General features: G+C 48.4%; 1 protein-coding gene across 1 annotated transcript; it reads right to left on the reverse strand.

The window, feature by feature from the left end:
* Positions 1-1,602: 1,602 nt before the first annotated feature.
* SLC6A14 (solute carrier family 6 member 14) lies at positions 1,603-16,595 on the reverse strand. The gene is made up of 14 exons (XM_061353244.1): positions 16,464-16,595; positions 15,806-15,974; positions 13,880-14,011; positions 12,176-12,337; positions 11,264-11,399; positions 10,254-10,386; positions 8,347-8,487; positions 6,539-6,767; positions 6,329-6,454; positions 6,120-6,238; positions 4,968-5,067; positions 4,663-4,772; positions 3,468-3,635; positions 1,603-3,143 (listed from the first exon to the last, which is right to left on the reverse strand). The coding sequence occupies exons 1-14, from the start codon at positions 16,509-16,511 to the stop codon at positions 2,994-2,996; spliced, it is 1,923 nt and encodes a 640-aa protein (XP_061209228.1). The 5' UTR covers positions 16,512-16,595; the 3' UTR covers positions 1,603-2,993.
* Positions 16,596-17,043: the final 448 nt, after the last annotated feature.

Below are 17,043 nucleotides of genomic sequence, written 5' to 3' on the forward strand. Positions count from 1 at the left end.
GCTGGTCGCACAGCGCCGCGCAGCCCCGCTGGAGGCAAACGGGGGTGAGGTGGAAGTGAACTTAAATACCTCCCGTACATCTGGCTTCATGCTTATGAGCAGCCTCTGCGAGAGAAATCACTTTGGGGAGGGGGTTACGTTTGCTTTCATAAGCTTGGCCCCCTAACTTTAGCTTTATGTACAGCTTTGATGTATGGCTTTGCATGCATATAGAAATGCCAGCTGAAATACCTCTTCTGAAATGTTTCCCTGTGATAGGTGTAGCTTTTGGAACTGCACATGTCTCTGTTCTCTTTCTGGACTCAAAAACTTGCATTTTGAGCCAATTCACAGTGAACATTCTTCCTTCTGCACTTCTTTTTGCTGTCCAAGAGTTTCCCTTTCCCTTCTGTGTAGCGGGATCCAAAGCAAAACCATTTGCTTTTTTCCCTCCAAGTGAAAACCCCGAACCCTGGGCTCTTTTCCCACCTCTCAGCACGGAGCATCCGCCCTTGCCAGGAACGCTGCACTGCTTGCACTGTCCACACTCCTTCATGTCCAGGAACAGCGATGAAACACTGGGAGCATGGAACATGACACAGAAAGCGGCTCTCTGGGGACCCCAAGGGGAAAAAACGAGAAACAGAAAGAAGCCTGCTTCATCACTGTGCAGTGATCTCAAACTTTTTGAGTTGTTTTAACCCAGCAAACACCAGGATGCTGGGCACCAGCCCGTGCAGGTGAGCAATATGCCCAGGTCTGCTGGGTCCAGCCTGCCTCCAGAGCAGCACCACTGCTTCAGGTAGCCGTCGGGGGCTACAGAGCAACCCTTGCTGCTGGGCCAGGGCTATGACAGGTGAGGAATATGAATGCCAACTCCTAAATACTCTTTGGGAGTTGCCAGCAGTCACCAACATAAGGAGGAAATCGACTCACCCAAAGAGAGCAACAGGAGCAATGTACCCGGAGGATGCCAGATGTGCACATGCAGAGAGGGATCCCAGGAGAGCGAGCCTTGCCCTCTGAACTGGGGGGGGATTTTCTTACCTTGGAGAAAGGAGATAGCGCCAAAAATGAATCCCCAGCCCTTGGAAAACTGTCTTCTGCTGCTGTTCTGGGAGGCTTTGATAGTGCAACATCATCAAAACAGCTCCCAGAAGCCTGTAAGACAGGTCTAGAACAGAAGAAGCCCCAGAGGAGCCCTATGGGCAGTAGTAGTGCCTCCCCACAGGGTAGTGGATGGCTGGTATTACCCTGCAGCATCTCTTCTTCCCAGCATCTCTTCAACCTCCCTCCTGCTCCCAGCCTCTCCACACCTCAGGGCCAGTGACAGCAGTGTTTTCTGCTGGTTCCTGGTGGACCATAACCCTAAAGCAGCTGGAATGCAGGAAAGGGCTCCTCTCAGCCCTCATCCCACACACTTCTTTATGATTTCCCACACAATTACAGAGCTATTGCACTAGATCCTAATTTCTATAAGAAAAGGCTTCCTGGAGGTTGAGTCTTGCCAGTTCAATCTCCCAGAGGCTTAGGATCGTAGAAGAGTTGCTGGTATTTTGCTTCTCACCAACTGCCTCCCCCCCCCCCCAACTCCATACAAAATCTCATTTTCCAGCTCCAAACCCATTAAAAACAGAAAATCACATTTTATTTGGCATGAAGTGTTGATTTGACACAAAACCACCGGTATAAAACATAGACCAAGCTATGCAGCTTGGGCAACAAGCCACTATCCACGCTCCTTCATGTCCAGAAACACTTGATGAAGCCCTGAGAGGAAGTGACAGCTAGAAACCCTGCTGCATTGGTCCCAAGGAACCATTATCACAGTAAAAGAGATGATCCACAGCACATAAAGTGTATTCATTCAATCCACAGGTCTGTTACCAGCAATTCAGCTGTACCACAGGTAAAGTCAGGTTCTCTTAACCTGGCCCCCTCCTGCCTAGGGAGCAAATCTGTGCTCCCAAATGCATGACAGGCTTCCTGACTCTTCAGTAATCTCATCATTTCGGCCAATTTAGAAGAAACAGAGCTACAAGGCAGTTGTAACCTTCACTTGGGGTAAGTTCCTCTTCTTTCAGCTCTACTACAACCTTGATAACACTGAACCACACTTCAGGTCTTCTTTGGAAAGGAAAACCCAAGTCTGAGTGAAAGATGCAGAGAACAAACCGATAGGTAATGCCTTGGTGGGTGGAGGAGAGCAGATGCACCAGAATTCAACAGTTACTATTGCATTCTCTATATGGAAACACAGGGTCTTTGAATTACAGAGAGATGAATGCTGAGCATAGGGCATGACACAGAAAGTGGCTCTTAGGAGACCCCAAGGGGAAAAACCAGAAATAGAAAGAAACCTGCTTTTCACCAGGTTGAGGCCTTGCTTCCTTGTTTTGCCACTCAATATTTAGTTGCACAGACAAAATCCACACACACATACTGTAGTCAGCATCAAATCCTGAGCAGCCTCACAGCACTGAGCAAGGCTTAGGGAGAAGAATGGTTCCTGTTCCCTGAGCTGCAGTGCCAGCAGCAGCGCACCCATCCACCTCCTGCTGACTGCACAGCACCGGGGATGGCAAAGCACAGCGGAAGGCAGCGACTGCTCATGGCACAGCAGGGCATGCAGGCACAGCACCTCTTGGCTCAAATTCCCTGTAGCTGTGCAGCATCAGGATGTGCCTTTGTTCTCTTCCACCCCTGTATCTGCAGTCCAGCTGGATACTGGGTGGATGGGGGGAAGCATGCCCAGTCCATCAGCATGGGGAGGCTGCAACGCATCTTCCTGCCCTCTCAACCTAAACATCTGGGGACATCTCAGTGTCTGATTTACCTCTTCTTCCCCAAACATACAGCACTGAAAACAAATAACATGGCTCGCTTCCATCTGGGGGCTGGGTTTTGTAGGGCAGGGGGTTGATTTGCTTGTTGTTGTTTTGCATTGTCACATTCTAATAACTAAAGAAAAAGACCCCCACACATATGTTAAAAAGTCATCATCCAAACGGCCGTCATTGTTGGGTGTATACGAAGCCAGACACAGTAGGAATCTCATGTTCCTTTTCCTTTTTGGGATCTACAACATGGCTGTATCTTTCTCCTCGATGACATTCCAGATAGGGCCCCCAGTTTGCAGTGGGCCTGCAGCAGCTTACAATGCGCTGGAAAGGAAAAACAAGAGGCATTTAATCTCTTACCAGGCTATTGTTAAAGTTCAATAAAGCTGAAAGTCCCGATGTGCTCTGGAGCTACCAACGCATGGCAAACACATCACCAAGGCGTTTTAAAGTAACCCAAATCATAAACCACAGCCTGGCTTGGTAAATTTGGCCAGATGCAAGTACCAGAGTTGTGTTTTGCTATAGAAATCCAGTTCATGAGCACCGCAAGGGGCTGGCGATGTGTTGCTTAAGAAAGCAGAGGCGTTCCTGGTAATGCCAAGGAAAGCAGGATGTGAGAGCATGACAGCTCTTTTGTGCCTTTACCTGACAAAGATTTCCTTCAGCTTTAACTACTTTCACAATAGCAACGATGGGGATCCAGATGACACAGAAGATGATCATGCACCAGCCAACAGCAGTTCCCCACGCTGGGTACACCACTGAGCCGTAAGTGGGAGGTGAAAACGTGACCAAAGACCAGACCAAAATTGCCTATTAAAAACAAAAGGCAAAAAAGATTAAGAAAGAAAAGCAGATTTGCAGCTAACTTGAACTTGCACCTTATTCCCAAGTTGTTAAAGATTAATAACTACAAATTCTGCAGTTCCCGCTTGCCTTCCCTATGCCAAAATGGTTGTGCAGATCTGGTGCTGTAGTCAAGAAACATAAGACTAAAGGATGGACTGAAAGGCAGCAATGATAGGCACCCTAACACTTCAAGCACATCTATATTTAAACAGAACTTGATCTCTGTGTTCTATTGAAATCTTATGTTGTAGGATATCTGTATTACTGGATAAGCCCAGAGCCTTTCTCTGTGTGCTTTATATGTTCCCATGTTCCACTGTTTTACAGGAATATGGGATAGAATCCAAGATTAAACATTGGCAAATATTGCTGCAGAAACAAGATACTTTTAAGCAGCATTTTCTAAAGTGTAATCTGGACAGATTAAAGGTTATGTGCTGGACATGACTTGTCACTGCTCCTGGATGCGGGATGTTAATAAACTCTCTCACACGAACACAATCCAACCATCTACACTCAGTCAGGAGTAATGAAAAACTGAGAAGGTGACAGGACACAAGAAACCTCAGTTAGATAGGGGGAGAGCTAGATATCTAAAGAGCAAGCCCAAGCTAGGGATCTGTCCTGCAAATGGGATTTACCTCAGAAGGGGAAAAAAATAATCCAGGTTTCCCAAACATTCCTCAATCTGAAATCTAGATAATCCAGCTGCTAAAATGGGCAACCTGGTGCTCACTCTGTGTTACTGCTCAGGAGCGTAGACCCAGCTCACTAGCAACTGATCTGAAGGTCCAGCCTCTCCTGGAGAGCACCCAAGGAGGAGGGGAATGCATCAGAAAGCATAGATAGCACACAGTGTTTGCTTCAGTGGCACAGCCATACCCCATCTCCATACACAGGGCCTGGGCATTCAGCCTTGAGTCTTCACATGGAAACCTCCCCAACACCAAGAGATTGTGTCGCTCTAACACATCCAGTCATCTCCACTCACCATTAACAGCACAGGAGTGACAAAAAACCAGCACATTCTCCACCACATCCAAAACCAACGGCTCTTCTTTCCAATCATCATTTCAATGTCTTCAATGAACCTGTTTCCTCCTGTTGGAAGACCATGGTAGGGTGCTCTGTAAATCAGGTGTGGTGACTCAAAGAAAGGCAATGATCAAGGACAGTGTCTCCAGTTCCATGGTAACAGTTGAATTATAAATGCTTTATTGTGGTAATTAATGTTTTACGTGCACTGTGCCTCAGATTGCATAGTCAAATCATGGTTCTTCAATGCAAATAACTTACCGTAAATGTAAATGATGCCTATTATCTCCAGGACAGCTGCGATAAGGATTCCCCAGCCAGCACAGAAGTGATCTATGAGGTTAACCCAGTAAATCCCTGCCTGTAAAACAACCAATAAGGAAGTGAAAATTTGAGTGGTAATGTCTTTATGAAGATAGAATAAGTTGCACTGTTCAAGCCAGGTTAACTCATCACCAGTCTGAGTGTCATTCCCAGTTCTCCAGGTTAAGCACACATTTGGGAAAGTGACTTTCATTGAATCACAGAATTGTTTGGGGGGGGGTTGGTTAAATATCTCTTTGTAAAGCTGAAAAGCACATCTGACAAAATACTGCAGATCTGTATACACATAACAAGATATATATATATATATGCAGCTTCACACACCAGCATGCAATAGCAGGGTCACAGAGCAGGAAACGAGCCATTTCACACCCTTGTGTACCAAGTCCTTTGAAAGCTTCCCTGCAGTCATGTTTCATAACTTCCATGCCTTGCTTGACCACACAACTGTCTGCTCACCACAATTACCTTCTTCACATTCTCAGCCTAATTACATACATAAATCTGCATTTCTAGATGGAGTAATTGCAACGAACCTTTATATCCTTAAAAGTAATCGCCCCAAGAACTTTTACACAATATACTTCAAATTCCTTTTATGTATGTATGTATACACACGCAGGAGAAGTAACCGTACAACCTACAGATGCTGGTGAGCTAATAGGGGATTTTTATTACATGAATAGGCCATTTCTCAATCCTGTCCTGTTTGGTAGTCAGTTCTGAACAAAAAGATCCCATCAGCATCTATTAGCAGTACCCACAGCACTGCAAACACGCTGTATGCACATGCTTGAAGTGACATAAATAATCTCCTGAACTGAGGAGGAATCAATCAGGGTGATGGCTCACAGGCTCTGTACAGGCCTTCTATTTTAAAGCCCATCTCAGTTCAATAATCAGAAAACCTCAGGTTCTTCAAGCTTCCGTCTGGGAATTTCTTATTGGCATGTCCAGGCACGCTGGCAGAACTCAAGATCTCTCAGAACAATCCATGCAAACATAAACGGTTGGAAAGGATACTTTGACTTGAGCTCATCACTTGCAGCATCACTAAACCCATTGCCAGAAAAGAATGTAACGTCTTACCTGACTAACACAGATCAGACCGAGGAGGAAGAGCAGTACGCACACACCCAGGGTTATAGGCAGTCTTAACTTCTTCATCACTTGGGGATATATATCTTGTATGGTGGTTGTCAGCGTTTCTGCAAAGGAAGAAGTGTGGGCTTTGAGCAGCATGGTTAAGAAAGGCAGTGTAATTTGCAAAGCCACGGCTCATTTAAAACCCCACTCACCTATGGTGGCAAACTGAGAGTCAAGGCCCAAGAGCAGGAGCATGAAGAAAAACAAGAAGGACCACAGCGGAGAAACAGGGAGTTTGGAGAGAGCCTCGGGGTAGGCTACAAACGCCAGGTCAAATCCTGGAAGGCAGTGGAAGGAAGGGGGTTATTGTCATGCCTTGACCAGAGCAAGTCCTGCCACCAGCAGCGTGATGCTCAGCCTACCTGAGTCCACGACCTCCGAGACGGGCCTCTCGGACACGAATGCCATGTGTCCCAGGATGGAGAATATCGCAAACCCAGCGAAGACGCTGGTGACACAGTTGGTCACACAAACCAAAATAGCATCCGAGTAGCAGTTGTTGTGGAACTTATTGTATGAGGACAAAGCGACCAGCCCACCCCATGCCACGGACAGGGAGTAGAATATCTGGGTGGCTGCATCTTTCCAAACCTGCCAGAAATAGGAACATGGGAGTTACTGTACAACTTACGGTACGCCTCACACGCTTTTAAGTCTGTCTCTGTTGAAGTTCCAGGGTTTTGTTTGGTGTGGGGTTTGTTTTTCCTGCATTTAGCCTGAATATCTAATTCCATTTCATATGCATTTTAGAGGAGGCGAGATATAGCACGCTGGTGACCTTGAGTTTCCAGCACAAACAATAAAACAATATCTTCTATTATCTCTAAAGGCCACATCCTTTAGAGAAGAGATTCAATTAGGGGCATGGGGCAATGGGTTAAAACTTAAACAGAGGAAGTTTAGATTGGATATAAGGAAGAAATCCTTTACTGTAAGGGTGGTGAGGCACTGGAATGGGTTGCCCAAGGAAGTTGTGAATGCTCCATCCCTGGCAGGGTTCAAGGCCAGGTTGGACAGAGCCTTGGGTGACCTGGTTTAGTGTGAGGTGTTCCTGCCCATGGCAGGGGGGTTGGAATTGGATGATCTTAAGGTCCTTTCCAACCCTAACTGTTCTATGATTCACAGATGTGGGATCTCAAGATAACAATCTTGTCACAGCGCCAACAGATAAGGAAAACCAGGACGCGGCTGCAGAAGTGGAACCTTCCATGTGTTCTCCCACTTGTGTTCCTCACACCATGACCCAGACAAACCACATCTGCCTCTGCTGCAGATGAAACCCCAGCATGACCCCCAAGAGGTGCTCAGAGGCAATACCATGGCTGTGCTCCCTGTCTGGCATGGCAGGGAGAGGGCAGAAGGCAGCTAGCTGTTTACATTGAGAGTAGCTACAGCAGGGGCTTGGACTTCCAATAGAGCTGCCCTCCCATTCTGCCCCTCTGCTGCACTCTGGGGAGCCCCCCCTGCAGCCCTGATCCAGCTCTGGGGCAGCAGCAGCACAAGAGGGACCTGGAGCTGTTGGAGAGAGTGCAGAGGAGGCCATGGAGATGCTGCGAGGGCTGGAGCAGCTCTGCTCTGGAGCCAGGCTGAGAGAGCTGGGCTGGGGCAGCCTGGAGAAGAGAAGGCTCCTGAAGGGGAGACCTTAGAGCAGCTCCAGTGCCTAAAGGGGCTGCAGGAAACCTGGAGAGGGGCTTGGGACAAGGGCCTGTAGGGACAGGGCAAGGGGAATGGCTTGAACCTGCCCGAGGGGAGACTGAGCTGAGCTCTTAGGCAGAAGCTCTTCCCTGTGAGGGTGCTGAGGCGCTGGCACAGGGTGCCCAGAGAAGCTGTGGCTGCCCCATCCCTGGCAGTGCTCAAGGCCAGGTTGGACACAGGGGCTTGGAGCAAGCTGCTCCAGTGGAAGGGGTCCCTGCCCGTGGCAGGGGTTGGAGCTGGAGGAGCTTTAAGGTCCCTTCAACACAAACCACTCTGGGATTCTTGGATTCTATGATTTTAGAAACCCCCTCCTTCAGAGGAGCTGCTGAAAGCACAGAACCCACTGGAGATACAAAGTGCAGAGCAGCTCATGGAGAAGAACCTGACTGGATAAAACCCTAAGTTGCTCTGTAAGTGACAAGCCTGCAGAACCACAGACGTGTGTCATGCTTCCGGAGCTGTCACCACCTCTCACCTCTGCCTCCATCAGCTTGGTGATGTTGGACTGCCTCCCAATGTAGTATTCGATGCCATCCAAAGCACCCTCCAGGGTGGCACCTCGCACCAGCAAGATGAGCAGGATGACGTATGGGAAGAGCGCAGTGAAGTACACAACCTGCAGGGACACACAGGAGATGTGAGGGGACACGCAGAGCACCGTGCAGGGGGAATGGCCAGGCTTCAGCTCAGGTCTGCTGGCACAACTCAAAACCAGGTGACCAGGGAAGTGAACACGTGCCAGCCACTAAAGCATCTGGATGAGCCAGTTCTGGAGCAGCATTCCGGCAGGAAGCACAGGGCCCGAGCCACATACCCACTTCTCAGATAGCACTTGAGCAGTTCCACAGATGTGTTTTCTGACATGATTTACTGGTGTGGACTTAACCACCCCAGAGCCCTCTTGCCAGGCTTCTAGCAAATGCTAACTGAAAGCTGGTTCAGACTGGGTGGCCAGCGTGGAATTATCTCCTGCAAGCAATGTTCAACAGTCCTCTTGTTCCTCAGCTTCAGTGCTACGCAGCCAGGTAACTGACCCAGGGGTGCTGGTTACACCAAGCCGTAGCATTACACCACCATACGGTGAGGGCCATTCCTGAAGACCTCCTCCATGTTTGCCTGGAATAGTCAATTCTCACTGCTTTTCATCCCTGCCTTGTTCCTGCCCAGCTGGATTCTTCTCAGTCTTAGCTTGCTCCTCAGAGCCTTACCTTCGTGCCAGAGGAGAGGTGACAACAGGAAGAGCCAATTGCCAGGAACCCAAAGAATGCGAGTTGAAGAAGAGCCACGCAGCAGAACTGTGGCTGGGAAAGCAGAGATGCTCCACACCCTGGAGGGCTGACAGCTCCAGAGAGAAAGCAGAACAGAAGGAGACATCAGGCTGAGCAAAGGAAGACAGGCAGTGAGGACCCACGGAGATCCACAATGGCTGAAGGAATATAAAGGAAACCAAAACCAGCAACAGTGAGAAAAACTGCAGAGAGGGTGACAGAAAGAATGAAGGCAAGAGGATGAAGATGCACAGAGGTAAGCAAGCTGCAGGGGGAGGAAGGAACCAAGTCAGGAAAGGGGCTGCAAGAAGGAAAGACTGAAGCTCAGCCTGCCTGAGGTCTGGAGAGGAGCTGGCCTAGCCCAAGGGAAACTCCAGGCAACCGTGCTCCAGCACATGGAAACGGAGGCTCAGCAGAGCCAGAGTCTGAACACCAGCACCCATGGACCTGGTTCCACAAAGCAGCTCGAGCTCTGGAGTCCCAACAACATTTCCCAACCCGCAGGAACCCGCGCACCCACGTGTGCTCGCAGGATGTGACCTGCATCTCAACCAGTCTGGAGGTGCAAGTAATTGCCGGGTGTTCCCAGGGTGTGTGTGCGTGTGCCGTCACGGGCACAGGTCCATCAGGCACTGCCAAAACCCAGCTGGAACCACCTGCGTGACAGCAAGGTCCCCACACACACGGCGGCTCTGGTGGAGCTGGGACCCATGGATTAAGTAATTGCTGTGTAATCAGCACCTTACTCGTATTTTATGTACCAGCTACGAAGCCAAGGCACAGAAAGAAGGTCTGATGCTGAGCCCAGCAAAGGGGAGGGGGTTTGGACTGAGTCCTGCCTTTGTGCTGACCATCCCTGAGTCCAACTGGCATTGAAGGGCAGGATTCCAGCACCTAAAGGGTGCCTACAAGAAACCTGGAGAGGGGCTTTTTACAAAGGAATGTGGTGACAGAACAAAGGGGAAACTAAGGCTTTAAACTAAGAGGGGAGATTAGATCTGAGGCAGAAGTTCTTCCCTAAGGAAGTTGGAGCTGGGTGAGCTTTAAGGTCCCTTCCAACATAAACCAGGCTGGGATTCTATGATCAGTCTGCTACTTGCTCTTCCTAACTTACCTTACCAGAAGACTTTATTCCCTTAAACAATGCAGCTCCAACAATCACCCAAGACAGGAGGAGGCAGAGAGCCAGGTACCACACGATGTTGCCAGTCTCATCCAACCCACTCGAGCGCTGAAGAGTCACTTTACTGCAAGCACAAAATGCTGCCATGAGAAGAGGGTGACAGCAGCACTTGCTCCTCTTCACCTACTGCCTGAAGGAAAGGTTTCTAATGCTATTACAAGAGCCTGCAGCTGCTTCCAGTTAGAAGTGCATGGCTGGCATTGAAACACAAGTGAAATCCAAACTAGATGATACTTTGAAGGAAGATGGAGGTTGATGGTTAGCATTAAGATCACTGCTTCTCGGTCATTGAACAATATATTTCCTCTGAAGGATAACAAGGGTAATATCCACTATAGGTGCATATGTAATCCTCATATATGCCCCATCCCTGGCCAGGTTGGACACAGGGGCTTGGAGCAAGCTGCTCCAGTGGAAGGGGTCCCTGCCCGTGGCAGGGGTTGGAGCTGGAGGAGCTTTAAGGTCCCTTCAACCCAAACCAGGCTGGGGTTCTGTGAAAACCTGAATATTTAACTGCATTTTCCCTCTCTTTTTAAAGTCTACCAGCCCTCAGCTCTCCGAACATCTCCCATCAGGCCTGCCTCAGATCTTTAACGTTAGCCATGACATTCTGATGGCAAGAGAAGAGCCTATAAGAAGAATCAGTTTGCACGAACCTAAGGAATATGAGGCAAATTGAAACTAAAGAGATATCGATTTCACAGCAGGCCCAAATCCAGAATAAAGTGAATACATTTTGCACAGTAACTCCTAAATAAAGAAGTATATCCTATGGGATGCTAAGCAGTCCCTCCCAGCACTCCAGAGAGGAGTGCTTCATTAAGCTGGGGTATTTTCAGTTTGCTACAGGTTCATTTGCTTTCTTTTAAGGGCCCAGGCTCATCAATTCAATTTGAAGTTTAAGTTGCATTTTTAGCAACTTCTTTAAAACCTTTACTTACTTCCAGTATTGCTCACTGGGGAATTGCACTGGTTTGTAGTTCACGGTGCCATTAATACAGGTGAGGTTGTTGCTTGTGATGAATGAGTAGTTTGCATGAATGATATCTCCATCAAAGGTTGCGTTGCAGTCACTCACTGAAAGAAAGCAAGCAGGAGGGATCACTGACACAGTGATGACTGTTAGAAATCCACTGTTACAGCACTTACAGATTCTGAACTAGCATCAACTTTTGGTTAAATCAGGCATCTCACGTTCATGTTATGAATCCTATGAATCTTAGAAGAGATGTTCAGATATAAGGCTACAGAGAGTTACAATTACCTTAACATCTGGGAACACATTTCCAGCTACTAATTATCTCACCTGCTTCACCTGGTTCTGAGATGGGAAATGTTGAGATAACAAGTGTTTGGCCACAGATCTGCTGCCAAACATCAAGAACAATAGCAAGGAGGTAAGCTCTTAAGAGTTAATAAAGAGTGAAACCAGTGCCTCACTGGTGCTCAGAATTACCATAGCCGCAGGGTAGGTGAGGGGCAATAAAACAATTGCTGGTACTTTCAAGGAAGGTATGTGCTTTGCCATGGAGCCTGATGAAATGGGAATGCAGTATTTCCAGGGACTGCATGTGCTACAAGAAACCTTCGATTTCCAAAGAGAAAAAGGATCTAACAGCCCAGCTCTTTGTATATTCCCGAAGCACCCAGAACTGGCTCCAGGGAAGCAGATTAGCATCACTGCCATGTGGTCAGGTGTAAAATTCCAGGACTTTTCAAGCCATGGGGAGCTGTCTTGTGCCTGTAATTTCTCCCAGAAAACAGTACAGAGTACAAGCATCCAAGATAGTAGTATTAAGGTCTATCAGTAATATTAATTAATATATGATAACAAGTAATATTAAGTATGGTACCTAATCGTGTTTTGCTGCAGAACTCATCCGCCCAGGAGAAGCAGTCTGACCACGGCAGCACTTTTTGAAAGGAGGCAAACAAGTAGTAGAGTGCGTAAGCAATGATAACGTTGTAGTAGATCGCCACGAACGTGGAGATGATGACCATCGTGATGCCCACTCCTAGGAAAGAGACACACAAAGCCTTCATACCCCAGACTTGGGTTGGAAATATCATGAAAAAAGGAATGGCCTCCCCTTGACTTTTAAAGGACTGTTTGGGAAGAAGCTGAGCTTAGTTTTGTTTGGGTTTTAAATCATGTTTAACCGCAACCAAACTGGAAACGGTTTTGATGCAGAGTTTGAATCAGGACCACAGAAAAACTGGACTAGTTGCTAAGTCCAAGCAGCTGGAAGCTTGGATTGCTTAGTAAAACGAAACTACACTAGGGCTGGTCAAGCTATTTTAAAGATCTCACTGTAATGAATGGTTTTGCCAGTAAATGAGAAGCAATACAGAAGAGTAAATCTATGCTGATAATGCTATTTTCTTCCTTTGTTAAAATGAACTTTGCTCTGTGAGTTTGGGAAAGTCTGTCAAGCTGTCCCACTCATCCTATAGACTATATGTAAGGCTTGTATCTTCACAGACACATAAAAGACTTCCAGTGTCTATAGACTTTGTCTTGAAGTTAAATACAGTGCTCTCAGGAAAGGTTGCTTGTCCTGCAGAACAGAGACTAAAAAGGGTAAGTGTTCAGGCCACCCCACAGGCTGTGATCCCTTTGTTTTCTGTAGAAGGTGGAAAGTAAAACTTATTACAAACTTCCTTGTTCCTACATTAAATCCTCTTGTAGATACAGCTCAAACAAGACCATTTGCACAGTCCTTTACACCCATCAGTACAGAGCCTGGATAGACAGGAGTGAGTAAAGCACATGGTGGCTTGTCTCCAAACACATACATCTCCCTAGGGAATTCCAGCCCTCAGAGACAGAAAAACTACCACTACAGAGTGCAACTCTCATCACAAGAGGCACCTCACCTTATGAACCAGTCCAGCCTATTTTATCACACCAGCAGATGCCTCCCAGGCAATAAGTTGGGTGAACATGTGCCCTGCATTGCATAAAGCAATCAGACCCAAGTGCCTGTGCCAGTGCTGGCAGCTAGGTATGGAATTAGTCCACCCAACATGGTCCTGCCTTGCAAGCTACACCGGATGTGATGTATGAAGAAACAGCAATAAAATGAACCTCTAAACATGATTTTCAATCTGTTGCACTTGGTGCCGGGTGTTTAACTGGGGTTTTCCCTCTCCCAGCAAGCAGGGTGCTTTCCTCCTGCCTGGGCACATGCAATTCAGGTGGAGTGCTGCATAACACCAGGAGAATCCCTGATAAAACATCCTAGGATCGACACCCTTTGGGGCAAAAGCTTTAATGCCCACCTCCTTAATAACTGAATAAGTAAGATCACAAAAGCAGAATGGTGAGGGTTGAAAGATCTACCTGGGAACATAGACTCATGGAATAGCTTGGGTTGGGAAGGACCTTCAGAGCTCATCTGGTCCAACCCCCTGCATAAAACTGACCTTGTGACATTGGGAATATTCTCTACAAGGAAACTGGCTTCTCATAATTAGTAACTTTGTGAAGAAATGATTAATTCCCGTCTCTTTATTACTCGAATAAAAAGATCTAAAGAAAACATAGCAGTACCAACCTTGAAAGAGCGGTAGTATTCTCCAGATGGAAATCGGCCCCAGGCTGGCAAACTGCCCAAGGGAACATTCCATGAAAAATAAGGGCAAACCAGCTAAGGCCAACATCAGGGTGTATGGGATGAGAAAAGCACCTGAGGGGAGAGAGGGGGGAAAACACAAACACACAGGGAAAATAATGAATTTTTCAGTATTTATACCCCAATTCCACCCCATTTTATATCCCACTTTGCCCCCGCTTCAAATACCCCCCTGTGGGTTCTTTTCTGTTTGCAGAATGGAGAGATTTGTTTCTAACCCCTGTTTCCTATCAGATTAAACAGTACCTGTGATGAAGAGACACAGATCACCAGAACCAGTGATTTACATGGGATGGCTTCTCTGATAGAATCAAAAGGATTTCACATCAACTATCAAAGTCAGACTGCTGTCATACAGGCAGGAGCACTGCTCAGCTGCAGACCCCACCAGATCCCAGTGTATCTTCCAGCTTTCCATTTTAAAATGGAAACAGAAGGAACAGAACCATTCCTTCCTGGGCTTCGCTGTGATTTGCAACTGCTCTGTTCGAGGAGCTACTGGACATCAAAGCATGAAGATTATTGTCTATGGTTGGCTGACTCCTGTGCCAAACAGGATCCCAGCGTGGCTTTTGTTCATGTCCATTTTAAAGTGTACATTAACCTGATATCAATGAGAGCCCTGTTCTGCCAGAGGGACTTTGTGTGCACGTCTTTGTGTGTGCGCAGAAGACGGGGCAAGTGAGAGCACAGGTTTCCTAAACACAACCTGATATCCCCACAGAAACCTGTGCTCTTCACTGAGCTTAAAGCAATCGAGGACCCAGCTGTGGGGGGGGGGTACCTGCTGTCATGTAAGGCAGCAAATAGCCCCACAGAATTAACTGGGTTACTCCTCAGGTTTCAAAATGAGGATGGAGCAGTCGTCTTTATCAGTTGTGGGGCACAGAGTAGGATACGAGCAGCAGTACAGATATGCTTTACACGCAAATCTTTCTGCTCCAGCAGAGAAGTGCAAGGGCCAATGTCACAGCTTAGTCTGGTTTCATGATTCCCTTTAGCAAATGGTAAGTAATGCAGCTTCTGCACCAAGCATGCCTCTGGGTGTTATACATGCTGTGCTGCGCTTATAGTCCAGGATTTGACTGCCAGTGTCTGTTAGGCAGAGAAAATAAGTGCATACAAGCAAGTCCTCTGCAGTTACTTGGTGTTTACGCTCTCTTTAATTACCAGTGGTTGCTTGGCAAGTAGACAAAGCTCTGGAATAGCAGCCGAGGAAACCAGTGCCTCCATTTGGCTTTGCCACTAGCCCATTGTGTAAGCAGGTAGAGGCTTTCTGTGCCTCACACTTCCCGAGTATCTGATGAGGTAATTATTGAGCTTGGATAATTACTCCAGCTCAGCTTGTTTGCCTGGCAAAACAAAGGTGCAGGGGGGATTCTATTGCTCTCTATAAACCTATCATGGAGGTAAGCACAGGGGAGGGAGAACAGCTAGTTAGGTGAGTAGAGGATATGGGCACATTGACAAAAAGATGCATTTGGTCGTGAGCAAATCAGAAGCATTCTGGAAATTGCAGGTGGAAGCTTGCAATTAAAACAATTAAAATTAAATCATAGAATAGTTGGAAGGGACCTTCAAAGCTCAGCTAGTCCAAATCCCTGCAATGAGCAGGGATGCTCTTCAACTACATCAGGTTGTGCAGAACCACTATTTCTCTCCTCAGCTGGTACCCAAAAAGCAGAGATGCCTCTAAGTCCTCTTCCCATTCCTATCAGCAGGTACTACGCCAGTTCTGAGGGTGATGCTCACATCCAGCTGTGACAGGACATGCCCAGCCTCAGGGCCCTGCTCTCTCTTGAGGACAGCAAGATGCGCCCACCCAACACAGCCATTCCACACAGGTACCTCCGCCGTTCTGGTAGGTGAGGTAGGGAAACCTCCAGACGTTGCCCAGGCCCACAGCGTAGCCCACCATGGAGAGCAGGTAGTCGCCTTTGTTCGACCAGTTGCCACGCTCCAGGTTCTCATCACTGTCACCGATGTGGGCATCTTTCTCGTTGGACAAACTGAAGTTCTTGGAAGAGAAGGAGAGGGAAGGCTCAGGATCACCCCATAGGCGAGCAGCATAGTCATATCCTCATTCCTCTGTCCACAGCAGCACCTTGGCATCACTGGGTGGGCTGCCTGGCCACCTCATCCCTAGCAGGACAGCATGGACCTGGGTGAGAGGATCCCACCAGAGAGCCCAAAACAAGCTCTATGGCCAGTTTTGCTCTGCTCCTACTGTAATCCCATGTGCTCTCAGCTCCTGGAGACAGGATATCCAAGAGATGCCCTGTTCCGATGGTCACACCGGGACATACTTGTGTGCCAGCTCTAAAACACCCTGCCTGGGTGCTCGTCCTTCTCAGTGCTCCCATTTCCTGTCTGGATCTCCCTTTTCCCATACAACTCCATGTCACCATACCTCACCTCCCCAGTGTTCCAAGGTACCTGCACCTCACTGACTGAGTGGTACCTGGGCATCCCTGGGAGCACCCAACCCCATCCCCATCCTCCTCACCTTCTTCTTCCCGCAGGAGAGGAATCCCGGCAGGCTGAGCATCCCCATGGCCGCGCCTCCGGAGCCGCTGCGCTCTGCCCGCACCGCCCGCAGCTCTGCCCTATTTAAGAGCCGGTTCCTTCCCTCCCGCCCGCCCTCATCGGGAAACCTCGGGTCTGGGCTGCCCCGCAGCCACGTCCCGCCCCGCTTACCCTGCTCCACTTCCTCGGGAACACCCCTGACCACTTCCCATCCTCACCGCCCCTTGCCCTGCTCTGCTCACCTCAACCCGGGACCACTTCCCCTGCTCCTCACTCCCAACACAGGGCAAGGGAGGGGGAGACCCCCCTGCAGCCCTGATCCAGCTCTGGGGCAGCAGCACAAGAGGGACCTGGAGCTGTTGGAGCGAGGCCAGAGGAGGCCATGGAGATGCTGCGAGGGCTGGAGCAGCTCTGCTCTGGAGCCAGGCTGAGAGAGCTGGGCTGGGGCAGCCTGGAGAAGAGAAGGCTCCTGAAGGGGAGACCTGAGAGCAGCTCCAGTGCCTAAAGGGGCTGCAGGAAACCTGGAGAGGGGCTTGGGACAAGGGATGTAGGGACAGGGC

This window comes from Neopsephotus bourkii, unplaced genomic scaffold (assembly GCF_033783945.1).
Source record: "Neopsephotus bourkii isolate Nb327-2 ecotype Australia unplaced genomic scaffold, CSIRO-AGI_Nbou_v1 NB_668, whole genome shotgun sequence".
NCBI classification, from domain to species: Eukaryota; Metazoa; Chordata; class Aves; order Psittaciformes; family Psittacidae; genus Neopsephotus; species Neopsephotus bourkii.

Bases quoted from the DNA above. Each gene is read 5' to 3' on its own strand.
- SLC6A14 (XM_061353244.1), bottom strand. From the start codon at position 16,511: ATGGGGATGCTCAGCCTGCCGGGATTCCTCTCCTGCGGGAAGAAGAAG. The intron at 14,012-15,805 runs GTACCTGTGTGG...CTCTCCCCTCAG, and splicing joins CACCTACCAGAACGGCGGAG to GTGCTTTTCTCATCCCATAC. The intron at 4,773-4,967 runs GTAAGTTATTTG...GTCTTCCAACAG, and splicing joins AGGCATCATTTACATTTACG to GAGGAAACAGGTTCATTGAA.